Source organism: Malurus melanocephalus, unplaced genomic scaffold, assembly GCF_030028575.1.
Source record: "Malurus melanocephalus ecotype Western Australia unplaced genomic scaffold, MMel_1.1 scaffold_181, whole genome shotgun sequence".
In the NCBI taxonomy this organism is placed as follows: Eukaryota; Metazoa; Chordata; class Aves; order Passeriformes; family Maluridae; genus Malurus; species Malurus melanocephalus.
The window spans coordinates 1,444,213-1,457,622 of NW_026623413.1; the positions used below are offsets into that span (position 1 = coordinate 1,444,213).

At 55.0% G+C, this 13,410-nt stretch overlaps 2 protein-coding genes across 3 annotated transcripts in view; one reads left to right on the plus strand and one right to left on the minus strand.

Annotated features, from left to right (window-relative positions):
* The window catches only part of PHF19 (PHD finger protein 19), a 7,054-nt gene extending 4,112 nt beyond the window's left edge, over positions 1-2,942 (plus strand). For both annotated transcript variants that reach the window (XM_057372970.1, XM_057372969.1), the window contains exons 9-15: positions 225-345; positions 744-811; positions 982-1,152; positions 1,225-1,309; positions 1,776-1,861; positions 1,969-2,064; positions 2,307-2,942. In XM_057372970.1, the coding sequence (XP_057228953.1) occupies positions 225-345; positions 744-811; positions 982-1,152; positions 1,225-1,309; positions 1,776-1,861; positions 1,969-2,064; positions 2,307-2,655 (976 nt within the window). In that variant the 3' untranslated portion in view covers positions 2,656-2,942. The remainder of the gene's footprint in view (positions 1-224; positions 346-743; positions 812-981; positions 1,153-1,224; positions 1,310-1,775; positions 1,862-1,968; positions 2,065-2,306) is intronic.
* Positions 2,943-4,889: 1,947 nt separating this feature from the next.
* On the minus strand, positions 4,890-11,129 carry CUTA (cutA divalent cation tolerance homolog). Its single transcript, XM_057372967.1, has 5 exons — positions 10,561-11,129; positions 7,782-7,841; positions 6,672-6,717; positions 6,221-6,270; positions 4,890-5,772 (listed from the first exon to the last, which is right to left on the minus strand). The coding sequence occupies exons 1-5, from the start codon at positions 10,755-10,757 to the stop codon at positions 5,670-5,672; spliced, it is 456 nt and encodes a 151-aa protein (XP_057228950.1). The 5' UTR covers positions 10,758-11,129; the 3' UTR covers positions 4,890-5,669.
* Between the last annotated feature and the right edge of the window lie 2,281 nt (positions 11,130-13,410).

Genomic DNA, 13,410 nt, shown 5'->3' on the forward strand with positions numbered 1-13,410 from the left:
TTCCCCCAGCTGCAGCAGTGTTCCACCTCTCCCCAGAGCTCAAGGGATGCTGTCCTGGCTTTGGCACCTGCTGGGATAAAGCTCAGCTTCCCCTGTGAGGCGTGGGGAGGTTCCAGTGGTGGATTTTGGGAGCACCTGGGAGCTGCAGTGGCACTGGCAGAGCAGGGCACGGTGCTGGCACTGTGCAGCTGGCACTGCTGACCCTGTGCCCCSCTTTGCTGCAGGGTGGACATCGTCCACCTCGCCCTCTACAACCTGGGTGTGCAGAGCAAGAAGAAATACTTYGACTTCGAGGAGATCTTGGCCTTTGTGAACCACCACTGGGACCCGCTGCAGCTCGGGAAGGTACAAACCCACCCCGGGCTGGTGCTGGAAAGCAGCCATGGGATGGGAAATGTAACCCCAGCCTGGGCAGCTCCTGGCATGGGCAGCTCCTGCCCCACATGAGCTTGATCCCTTTCCTCTGAGTGGGTTTTCCCTTGCTGGAGGGGCAGACCTGACCCCTTTTCACCGTGGGAGCTGGAGCTGGGTGCACTCACCCCAAGCAAATCTGTCCCCAGGGCAGGACAGGGTGGCTCCCCGAGGGTGGCAGTGCCAGCTGTGGGTGGCTCTGGCTGGGCCTTGGCTCCTTCCCTCCCTGACTTTGGGCAGGAGCCGAAAACTGGGGTTTGGGTTCCTCTGTCTGYTTGGATTTTGCAAAACCACAGCGGGCACCGAGCCCTGCCTGACCCCCTGTCCTGCAGCTCACGGGCACCCCCATCTCGGAGCGCGGCCCCCACCTCCTCAACGCCCTCAACAGCTACAAGAGCAGGTGGGTCTGGCTGAGAATGGGCATGGGGAGGGGTGCAGGACACTCCTGTGACACCCTGGCTGAGGGATGGGCATGGGGAGGGTGCAGGATGCTCCTGGCTGAAGGATGGGCACAGGGAGGGCTGCAGGATGCTCCTGGCTGAGCGCTGCTCCCTCCGCTCGGCCGCCCAGGTTTCTGTGCGGGAAGGAGATAAAAAAGAAGAAATGCATCTTCCGCCTGCGGATCCGCGTGCCCCCGAACCCCCCCAGCAAAGTGCTGCCGGAGAARAGCCCCGGCGAGGGCGAGGGCAGCTCCTGCGAGCTGAAAAAGAAAGGAAAGAGCAAATTCCCCGATAAGGACAGGTGAGCGGCCGTCCCCCGGGTGTTCCCGCAGCAGCAGCCGCTGCCCTCGCCCCCATCACGCTCTGTTCGCAGCCTCCTGCCGCGGCAGCTGCAGCAGCACAAGCGGCGAGCGCGGCGCAAGAGGGCCAAGTTCCTGCTGGAGGATGCCATTCCCAGCGTGAGTCCTTCGCCCCCTCCTGGATCCTGAGCCGGGCAGTCCCCGCAGCTTCTCCGGGCTTGGACGGGCAGGGAGGGCTGTCTCTCGGTGTCCCTCAGTGTCCCTCAGTGTCCCTCAATGTCCCTTGGTGTTCCTCAGTGTCCCTCAATGTCCCTCGGTGTCCCTCAGTGTCCCTCACTGTCCCTCAGTGTCCCTCAATGTCCCTTGGTGTCCCTTGGTGTCCCTCGGTGTCCCTCGGTGTCCCTCAGTGTCCCGCAGTGTCCCTCAGTGTCCCTCAATGTCCCTCGGTGTCCCTCATGTCCCGCAGTGTCCCTCGATGTCCCTCAGTGTCCCTCACTGTCCCCCACTGTCCCTCAGTGTCCCTCGGTGTCCCTCAGCCCGTCCCCACAGGCTCTGGGGTGCCGGTGCCCGTGTGGGCAGCAGCCCCGTGCCGGGCAGTGAGGAGTGAGCTGTTTTTGTGCCACAGAGCGACTTCACCTCSGCCTGGAGCACCAACCACCACCTGGCCAGCATCTTCGACTTCACTCTGGATGAGATCCAGAGCCTGAAAAGGTGTGTGCAGCCGGAGCAGGGTGTGGGGGGCCAGGGGTGCTGCTTGTGCCAGGCTGGGGCCGATGCTGCATGCCAGATTATCCCATCCCGCCCCATCCYGTCCCCAGTGCCAGCTCAGGACAGACTTTCCTGTCGGACCTGGACTCCACRGATGCCACCAGCACCTCAGGCTCGGCCACCACGAGCCTCTCCTAYGAGTCCAGGTGAGGACTGTGCCCCGAGCTCCTTCCAGAGGGGGCATGGCCGGGGGGCTCAGGGCTGCATCTGCCCCGTTCATGCTCCACCCTGTGTCCCAGAACAGTCTGAGGATCCCGAGGTGACCCTTGCTGGCTGTGCAGAATCGGAGCTGTCGGTCCTTGCCGGGCTCCCCCAAATTCCCGGCGGTAGCCATCCCGGGGGCACCTTTGGGGGTCACCCTCACTCGTGCCCTGTCCCCCCCTGGCAGCCGCAGGACCGTGGGCAGCCGCAAGCGCAAACTGTCGGTGCCAGCCTACGCCTCGGGGGCCAAGAGGAGAGGCGGCGAGCTGGGAGGGCGCCCGGCCCCGGCCACCCCCGAGGGCAGCGAGGCTGCGGCCGTAAATGACCGCCCCGACGACGGCATCGACAGCCACACCTTCGAGAGCATCAGCGAGGACGACTCGTCGCTGTCRCACCTCAAATCCTCCATCAGCAGCTATTTCGGCGCCGCGGGCCGCCTGGTGTGCGGGGAGAAGTACCAGGTGCTGGCGCGGAGGGTGACGCTGGAGGGGAAGGTGCAGTACCTGGTGGAGTGGGAAGGCACMACCCCGTACTGAGCCCCGCCAGCCCCGGAGCCTCTCCCGGAGCCGGAGCAGAGGAGAGCAGGCCGGGGGAGCCCTTGTGAGGCACAGGACAGGCTCACCCAGGCCGGCGGTGCTGCCCGGCAGTGAAAGMTGCAGCCCTGACAGCGCTTTTTGAACGATAACCATTTCAGTCTCTCGGCTGTTTCTCCYGATGGAGCCTTTGGCCGAGCCCGAGGCACCGTCCGGGGCTGGGCAGAGCAGGGAGGGGGTCTGGCCCTTCCGGAAGGGTCTCCCTGGCACAGCTGGAGCAGGGACACCCCACACCCCACACCCTGTTCACCCCGTGCCTGTCCCATATCCCAACCAGACTGAGCAGCCTCGAGCAGGTCCTGCTGCCGCAGCACAAACCCCTCCTCATCCTTGAGCTCATCCCTGTGCTCGTGGCAAACTGGGGACAGCTCGGGGTTCTCCACCTCATCCTGGATCCGTTCATTAAAGGAATGTGGACTGTTCTCCGTGAGAGGAAAACGCCCCAAACCCAGCCCACTGTGCCTGTCGTGGCCATGGGGCAGATGAGCTCCCGCCCCACAACCTGCCCTGTGTGTGATGCTGCACCAGCGTCGTTTCCCCGTTCTGACAATCATGATCTTGGAAGAGATCATCCAAAAAAAAATCCTCCTTTGCCTTAAAACCACCACGGGCACTTCACAGACTGCAGCCCAAGGCCTTCGTTTCTACAGGAATCCTCATCCCAAATGTGCCAAACCAGCAGACAAACCAAAAGAGGCTGAAGAGGACAGCGGGAACAGGGGGAGGGGGCTGTGTCAGGGTCCCTGTGCCCATCCCTGTGCCCATCCCTGTGCCCATCCCTGTGCCCACCCTTATGGCCACCTCTGTGCCCACCCCTGTGCCCACCCCTGTGACCTCGTGGCTGTGGCTCTTTCAGGGGCAGTGTAGTGGTGGCCTTTGTGGGTTTGATTTGTCTGCAGGAGAGAAGGAGCAGCCCCCTCCTTCAGCAAAGCAATACTGCCAGCTTGGGCAGGAGCAGAACAGTTTTTTTTAAAAAAGATCCTCATATCAGACGTGTTTGGTTTTTTTCCGTAAAAAAGACAGAGATATATTTTTAATGTTGTCCTCCTCGTCTCTCCCCCATCCCTCTGTGTCCTGTGGGGGCTGTGCTGGGGGCTGTGGGATCCTGCTCCATCAGCAGCTCCTGTCCTGTCCTCCTGTGTTTGTGGGGTCTCGGCTCAGCCAGGGCAGAGTGTCCCTGTCCTTTAGGGAGAGGAGCGGCCAGCACCCCCCACCCCTGGCAGGGCGGGCTCCAGCAGCCCTGTCCTGCCTTAGCTTTGTCCCCCAAGGACCATTTACACCATTTCCCGTTCTTGAGTGCCTGTGGAGCTGCCAGGAGCTGTGCCAGGGCTGAGCAGGGCTGTCCAGTGGGATGTGCCAGTAGACATTGCATTCACGGGAGCACCCACAGGATGTGGCCCTGGCTCCTCCCTGCTCCCTCTCCCTTCCCTCTCCTCCTCTCCTGGCTTCTGGCAGAGAATTGAATGYGGAGCCTTTCAAAAGTATTTTTGTTGCAGAGTATATTTTGCATTCGCTGTGATAGAGATTATAACAACTCTGTGCACCTTTTRTTTCTGAGTCCAGGTTGCTGCTTGTAAGCAACTCTCGTTATAGCCAGGTTGTAATTAATCTGTCTGATGTACAATTAAAAAGTGTTTTTTTTGGAAATGTGAGAGTTATTGAGTTGGGATGCCCAGTGCCAGGTGAGGGTGTCCTCACCTTGGGGTGCTRCTGGGGAGCACAGCAGTGGCAGAAGGATGGAAGAGGTGGGTGGGGGTGTGGGAATGGGGGGGATACGGCCAGCCCTTGGCTTGATGGGTTTTGTAGAGAGGGGCTGYCCTGCTGAGCTGCCAAACAGCCCAAATCCTCTTGATCTGAGCCTAAAACTGGCACAGGGCACASGTAGCCCTGGCAGRGCTGARCAAAGCTCAGCTTTGGGTGTGCTGYTCTGCATGTGCTTCATTCCTTTTTGCCAGACCAGGGGCCTTGCTGGTATTATTTGTTTGCATTGAAAATTCCCTCTGAGCTCTCGGAGCTCAGACCATTGTCCCTCCTGGTTTTTCTTTCGAGCCCCTGTGAGCCTGTCCTGTGCTGCCTCTGAGGGCTGATGGGGACACACAAAGCTGTGGTGGGCACAGATCCCAGGGCCTGCAAAACACCCAGGAACCCAAGAGGAGCCAGGTGGGAACATCCACCGGGATGACCTGGACAGGGTCACTGCAAGRCCGGGATGGGCCCTTCCTCCTGCCCAGCTGCAGCCCCAAGAGCCTGCCCAGGTAAGAAACACTCCTGTTTATTCCATTCCCGGTCACATAAATAACTCGAAAATGTCCCATAAATTATATCCCGTGACAAAAGGATCTTTTTACAGGGTTAAACTTGGCCCAGGCAGAAAGCCACTGCTCAGGTGGGGTAAGGATGGGAGCCAGGGCAGTGTCCTGGTCCTGCTGGCACTTGGGTGTCACTCAGCTCATCCCAGCTCATCCCGGCTCATTGCAAGGCAGAATCTGCGCGCTGCTGTCGCTGAATCCCTGCGGCATCTGCTGGAATTCGCCTCTTCCTCGTCTCTGCGGGGCTCCAGCAGCACGCTGGCTGCCGGCAGGAGGGCAGGAGCCGGCACGGCGCGGGTGCGCGGCCACATCCTGCATCCTGCGGGCGGAGCGGGGCGGGATGCCGGGGGCAGGCGGGGTTCGGGGCTGCCTTTGGGGACACACGGCACTGGGGGAGGTCCCGGCTGGAATGCGCTGCTGGCAGCCCGAGGCAGCCCCCGAGTGTCCTGACGGGAACATTTCCGCGATTCCTCACCCGCAGCAGCCCCCGGTGCGGGCGGCTCTTCCCCAGCGCTGCTCAGCGCTGTCCGGACAGGCCGAGGAGGGGACATTTCCCAATCTGAGCTCCTGCGTTCAGCAAACCCGAGAAAACCGCAGCTGCCTCCCGCGCGGCTCGGCAGGGACCCGGTTTCCAAAAACGAGGCGCTGTCAGTCCCGAGGGACGTTCTGCTCTATCCATTTGAGGTACACAGGGTTGCCCTGGTCGATAGGCAGGCTGATGATCTCGGGCATTTCAAAGGGATGGATGGATCTGAAGGGGAACCAGGATTGGAGGAGCAGAGTCAGCCCCAGCCCTCCCAGCCCTGCCCCGAGCCCTCCCMGGCTTCAAAGCTCCCGCATCTTCTTTCTGCCACGTGGGAATTCTGCTTTGGGTCTACCGCAGACTGCCGGGGGCCTGGCCCAAAGCTGAGCGTGCTTTCCCCTCGGGAAATGCAGGAAATCCTGTCAGGAGGCTGTCAGAAGGAGAATCCCTCCTCAAACCCAGCCTGGAGGGTGGGGAAAGCCCAGCTGTTGATATTTCTGCCACCTTTTCCTTTTTGCTGGTACCATCTCTGGGATTTTCTGGCTCATGAAATACAGCAGGAGCCCTTAACCTGCCCTGAGTGGGAAGGGGCTGAAGGAGCTCCCAAAGCCTGAGCAGGAGGTGACAGCCTACCTTGGATGGGACACCCAGTGCTCCTGCACAGCCAGAGCCTTACCTGACATAGTTGGACAATTCCCCTATTTTGGACGTCCTTGTTTTCACCAGCTGTGGAGAGTAAAAAACCCAAAAAAAACCCCATGGGGGTTGAGAAGGGATGGAGTGACCCCGACCCAAACAAACCCCAAGGGGGATCTGAAGGGATGGAGTGATCCTGACCCAAATAAACCCCAAGAGGGATGTGAAGGGATGGAGTGACCCCGACCCAAACAAACCCCAAGGGGGATCTGAAGGGATGGAGTGATCCTGACCCAAAAAAAAACCCATGGGGGATGAGAAGGGATGGAGTAACCCTGACCTGCAGTTCCCCCACAGCCACCCAGCACATGCAGGGCTGTAACAGGAGCCCATCCTGGCTCTTCCCTCAGGGATGTCCCCAAACCCTCCCAAAATGTCCCTGCAGCCCCTTTAGCTGGGACCCTTTGCAATGGGGATTTTTGATCACTTACCAGYAGTATTTCAGTGGATTCTTCCAGCTCCCCTTTCCAGAAATACCTGGATTTAAAAGAAAAGCAACATCAGCAAACCGAGCCCTGGCTGCAGCCGTGCCAACCCTCCGGTTACATTTCCCTGCTCGGTGCTTTTCTTTACAAAGCGGCTCAAGAAGCGTTGCTGGCCCCAAAACTGCTGAGCACCCCAAATTTATGGATCAGAGCTTCCTCCAGAGAATGTGCCCAGGGGAAATAGGAGAGAAAATCTGCTGGGACTGGGGTGCCCATGGGGGCTGTGGCTCTGAGCAGGGGACAGAGCCTGCAGGGATTGCCAGGCCGAGCTTTCTTCCTCTCTTTCCCTGCAGGAGAGGAGCTGCACTTGTCATGAGTCAGACRTGACCTTTGAAAACATTGCCGCTGCCAAGAGCCCGTTCTGAGCTCATCTGCCTGCTGGGCTCCTGCTCAGAGGCGTCACGGTGTCTCCTGAGCAGGGCTCAGAGCAGAACCCAGCAGGAGCAGCTCTGCTCCGGCCCTTTGGGTTTGTAGGAAATGCTGGATGAGGGAAGAAGGGTTTGCTGTCTGTCAGCAGCCTCCAGTGGGTTCTAGGGGTGCACCCTGGGGACTCCTCCTGATCTTGCAGTGGGATCTGCTCCTCTCTGCTGTTTCTGGGAGCAAAAGCTGTTTTTGGAGCTTTAAGCTCTGCAACAAGTGCAGGCCCTTTTTGTGGACAGCTGGGGACACCTGCAGAGCACGGCTGGTCCTGGGCCAAGCTCAGAGATGCTGCTCTTCCTGCCTCAAAATGCTGCTTAATCTTGTAAAGCCTTTTCTGGTCCCTGTCTGGACTGCTTTTCAGAGCCTCTAATAGCAGGCACCAGGTCGTCAGGGCCATAAACCCCAAATTGCCTCATGTCCACTGTGTAGCCAAGGAACCGATAAATAAATGGTCCCATGGGGCATTTGGAGCATCTGCGCTCCTTAAAAAGCACCAGTGAGACTCATCCCCAGGATCAGCAACAACAAACAGACCCAGCAGCCTCCTGGACACTGAAGGCTGTGTCCATGCCCTCCCTCCCTCCCTGCAGAGCCCAGGTTTGCCTCCTCCCTCGGGGAATATCCAGCCCAACTCACAGGGCCGAGCTCTTGGGCAGGATGTTCACGTAGGCAGCCAGTTTCTTATCCATGATGGCCCTGGGGGAGACAGGAGAGGAGTCAGTGCCAGCCCAGCCCAGGGCTCACCCCACCCATGGTGACACTCCCTGGTGCTGCCCAGGACTGCCAGCAGCGGCTTTGATGTTGGAGACATGGAATTTTGGGTTACTTATTACCCTGAGAAAACAGAGGCAAAGGTGACCTTTGGCTGGAGCTGCTCCAGATCAGGCCCTCCTGGCAGAGCTCTGRGAGCCTCCCTGTGCTGAGGAGGGAGTTTGGGTGTTGTTCCTGGCCTGGRTGGGGCAGGGACCCTGCCCAGTGCCAGCCCTGTGCCCCCCTGGCCGTGGGGTCACCGAGGCAGGGGCTGAACCACAGCATTGCAAAAACCAGGGCTGGGATGGACAGGAAGAGGTTTGTTAAACTGAGCCTCTTCCTCACAGAGCAGCCCAAATGTGCATCTTGTTAAATTAACAACATCAAAGGTTTTCAGCCCAAAATGTCCTAGAAAATCTGAAGCCCAAATAAATTCCTTCCCTGCGGCTCCGTGAGCTGTGGTTTGTTACTGCAGAGCTGCCAGCAGAAGCGACACCTCAGTGATTACAGGGTGCAGGAGCAATCTCGGGGTGGATTTTTAGAAGAAAGGGCGCAAATGTTGTGTTTTGTGACCACAGCAGTGTCTGGCCCCTCTCACAGAGGTGGCAGCTGTCATTTCAGAGGGGGCAGCAGTGACTTCACCTTTTGTTTTCATTGGGGGACCATGGCCAGAGAGGAGAAGTGTCCAAGGAGGCTCAGGGATGTTTATTCTCCCCATGTGTAGGCAGCTCCAGGCATTTAATRCTTGTGGAACATCTTGAGTTAATCTTTAGGCCAACAAAGTGCAGCAGCACAGGCAGAGCCATCCCTGCTGTGACTGTCATGTCACACGTGGCACAAATCACTCCAGATGTGCTGCCTGAAACCAACTCACACGGCACTTCAGCACAGAAACCTTTTGGTTTGGATGCTCTGTCCCAAAAAACTGAGATCCTAAACTTTGACCCAGCAGCTGAGCAGCATCGAGAGGCCACCAGGGGAATGGGGAGCATTATCAGAAGCTGAATGTGATCTGTGGAAAACGTCTGCATAATACATGATGGCTTTGGGTTGGGCACTTAATGTGTGTTCATTTGTCTGTGCCTCACAACAGGCCCTGAATTGAGACAGATTAAATATTAATAAACTGAAAAGCAAGGGAAATGAGGAGCACAAATCCAAGGCAGCAGTGGGTGTTGGGTGAGTTGGGTGAGGGGCAGTGGTCACAGCACCCAGCCAAGGGGGTCAGCTCCTCCCAGCAGCCATGGGGGACAGGCCAGAGGGTCTTGAGCTGCTCAGTTCTAYCTGCAGCTGTTCTGCTTCCACAAGGCTTGAACCCCTTTTCCTTAAAACCTTTGGAAAATCTCCCTGCAGCCCAGAGAGTGCTCCACCAAGCAGGAAGAACAAACATGACCAGGAAAAATGAGTGTGGAATCCCTGTGTCATCCCCTACAGCCAGGGCTCGCCGCTCCAAACTCCAGAACAAAGGAATCGTTACTCCAGCAGTAAAACCACAACCAAAGTACATCGATCTCAGCCAGGGGAGGGATTTATTTCCTCTCCTTTCCCTGTAAGATGAGGAACAAAGAGTGGAAAGCATTTTCAAAGCTGCTCAGATGAGGCATTTTCAGGAACTGAGGCTCTTTTCACCAGGTACAGTTGCTCCTTTTTTTTTTTTAGGAAACATCAAGCAGTGCAGACATCATTCTACTTGAATTTCTCAGCACAGTTGCAGTATTTAAGGTGACACAAACTCCCTTTCAGTAGCCTGTCAGTTCCAGAACATGTTTGGGAGCACTTTGCTGGAGATGGAGGGGTTTTGGCAGCAGAAGGGCAGCAGGAAAACAGCGCAGGAGGTGTTGCAGGAAACTTCACGGTCCATCATAAACACTTCCCCAGTCAACACGGGTTCAGTACTTTGAACAGACCATCCATTGACTCAGGAACTGACAGATGGGGGAAAAAAAACTCTGCATGCAAAATATCATGCAAAGCATCTCATGGATTAAAATAGAAGAAGAAAAAATTGAGGAAAAGCCCTCATTCCCTGAGGTTTGCCTGGTGAGCAGAGTGGTGCCTCACAACTGTTTGCTTTGCTGTGACTTTCCTATTTTTTAAATTTTCATGTCAGAGCACAGTGCTTTGTCCCTCTCTACAAACCCCTCTGTGTTGTTCTAGAGAAATAAAGGTTGTGGCAGAGCAGAGAACATCAGGCTGGGGTTTAAGCCATCTGAGGACCCAGAAATTCAGGTTTCATGGCTTGAAAATGGCTCTTGAAAACACAAGGCAGTGGAATAAACTGAGAAATGCGTGATGTTATCATGGAATTGGATTCAGAGGCAAATGTCAGCTTTCCTTGGGACAGCTCTGGTGAGGGGGACACAGGGACACAGGGACAGTGAGAAGTCCTCGGGTAACCCCGAATGGACTGGGCTGGGAGGGATCTTAAATCTCATCCCATGTCACCCCTGCCAAGGACAGGGACACCTCCCACTGTCCCAGGGTGCCCTGTTCACCCTCCCTTTGAACATTTCCAGGGATCCAGGGGCAGCCACAGCTTCTCTGAGCACACTGTGCCAGGGCCTCAACCCCTGGAAATGCAAAGTACAGAAAGAAAAGGGAATATTCAGCTTTATCCCAGCTTTGGAGCCATTCAAACTGCCAAGCAAAGGGARCGTGTGCGTACCTGGCGATGTCCTTGGCGATCTGCTCGTTGAGGCAGTTGACCAAGGCGATGGAATGAGTCCCTGGGATGTAGCTGCCAGTCAGAGCCGAGTGCAGGTGCAGGGCCAGACCCCTGAGCAGGGGGTACATGAGCACCGAGAGCGTCAGCACCTCGGAGAGAACAGGGAAAGTGAGATACTGCCCTTGGGAATGCGGCATTTACAGTGCCTGAGGATGGAGRGACATTGCTGAGATCAGGTAAATTTAWTAAAGGTGAGAACCTGCTCCTAGGGAGATTCTTTGGGGTTACAGACCCCAGCCCCCGAGCACGGCAGTCAGGACTGGTTTTCTGAAGAAGAATAAGAAAGTAAGAACATGGGATTTCTCGGTTTTTAGTGCAAGAAAGAGCAAGAAGGGAATGGCTCCAACTYGCAGCACATCCCCTGAGCAGGGGGTTCATGAGAACCGAGAGTGTCAGCACCTGGGAGAGAAGGGGGAAAGTGAGATACTGCCCTTGGGAATGCGGCATTTACAGTGCCTGAGGATGGAGGGACATTGCTGGGATCAGGTAAATTTAATMAARGTGAGARCCTGCTGCTAGGGRGATTCTTTGGGGTTACAGACCCCWGTAGCCAGGACTGRTTTTCTGAAAAAGAATGAGGAGGTAAGAACATGGGATTTCTCSRTTTCCAGTGCWARAAAGAGCAAGAAGGGAATGGCTCCMASYSSCAGCACATCCCCTGAGTAGGGGGTGCATGAGCACTGAGAGTGTCAGCACCTCGGAGAGAACGGGGCAAGGGAAAGTGAGATTTACATTGGGAAAGCAGCATTTACAGTGCCTGAGGATGGAGGGATATTGCCGGGCTTCTCTCAGCATTGCTGGGATTGGGTAAATTTAATAAAGGTGAGAAACCGCTGCTAGGGGGATTCTTTGGGGTTATAGACCCAAATCCAGGACTGGTTTTCTGAAGAAAAATAAGAAGGTACCATATGGGATTTCTYGGTTTCCAGTGCAAAAAAAGAGCAAGAAGGGAATGGCTCCTGAACACATCTCCCTGCTCAGGACACACTGCAGCCATCCTTTAGGGTCAGGAGTGTCCATCCCTCTGGGACACGGGGGCACAGCACCCTCTGCCACCCTGGGCATGCTGGCAGGAGAAGAGAAGTGTGTCAGGGATTTGGGCCACAGCCCCAGACTGTGCCAGGGCCTGGCGAATTTCCATCCATTCCATAACAATGTCAGATTATTCTCCTCTGCCACAGCTCCGTGCAGCCCACCCAGACCACGCTCACAGCCCGGCTTTGAGGCAGGATTTAAATTAATTTCATCTTCATTATCTGATACTAAAGGRGCTGTGGAAGCCTTTGGGGTGCAGAAATCCCCATGGGCACGGCCCAGGTCTGCAGGGTGGCACAAATCCCCGCTGCCCACAGCACAGCAGCAGCAACAAGTGGGATTTGCTGAGCAGGAGCTGTTGTTCCTGGCAAGCCCCTTGGCTGCTGCTCGCCCAAAACAGCCTCCCGAAAATATATCATTATCCCAGCGGGGATGCTGAGGGATGGGAAGGGTAATTTGCAGTGCTGAGGACCCGCTGAAGGACGGTGCCATTCTGGGCTGCAGCGCCTTCCCTTTGTCTTTTGTTTTGCTTTTGACATAAACAGCATCTGGCCCTGTTTCAGCTACAGTGATTAAAAAGTGCTTAGAAGACTGAGAATATATTCATTTTCCCCCCTTATTTCCATCCTCTTTTGTGCTCAGAAAAACCTGTCATCATAGCACTAATGTAGATTTTTTTTTTTTTTAATTGAATTAAAAATTTCTCTTGCCACCGCAAAACCAGGAGCTCCTTCCCATCTGGAAAATGACTGATGTACGGTATTGCTTGTCTCCTCTTTCCCAATCCATTTGAGGAAATATTATTTGTTACCACAAGACTTATAATAATTTTTAGAGCTCCTCCTGCACTCTCTTTTTCCCATTAAGCCATTTAGCAAATATTATACAACAAATCCCAGAAGCTACTCAGCGAGTTACAAGCCAAACASAGATGTGCTGCTGTACCTATTTTTCCAGATTAAAATGTAATCATGCTCCTTGCCCAGGAAAAAAAAAAACCAAAAAACAAAAAAACCATTCAACCTGTTCAGCCTGGTGATCATTAATCTTCTTGGAAGATGTACGGACATGTGATGAGGAAATCCCCAGGACTATTTGTGACTGAATATTAGAATAAACATGGGGTTTTTTCCTGGTGTTTTCCCCCTTTTTTTCTGAACAGGAAGATTACTCCCTTTTTTTTTTTTTTTTTTTTTTTTTTTTTTTTTTTTTTTTTTTTTTTTTTTTTTTTTTTTTTTTATCTCAGAATAATTGTATTTGCCAAGGGATGGTGTGAAAGGGAAGGAGTGAAATCTCAGGGCTCCTGCCTGATAAACCAATTAAACTCATGATTGTCAAAATACTGAAGTGAACAAGACTGAAATGACCCCTGTGAGGTTTTAAGCACTTCACGGAAAAGCCCCGAGCAACAACACAACACTTTAGTGCAGAGAGACTCAGATTTCTGCAACACTTCTTTTGGCTTTGGTGAACTAAAACCAGCTTTAGGTGTAGAATCACCATGCGAGGACTTTTTGTCTATTTTTTATGAGATTCTGTTAACAAAAAACCCAAYCAAACAACACCACCAAAACTTGTGGCAAYGCTGAGTGTAAAAAAACTTGGAAATTTGCATCTCTCCCAGCAGATACAGGGAGTCCACCCCTCCCGCACGATGGTTTTGGGGAGAAGTTTTCTAACAGAGGTWCAGACAGGTATTTCCACGGTGTTTGTTGTGCTCCACAGAGAATGACCTTTGTCCCGCATCCCGATCCC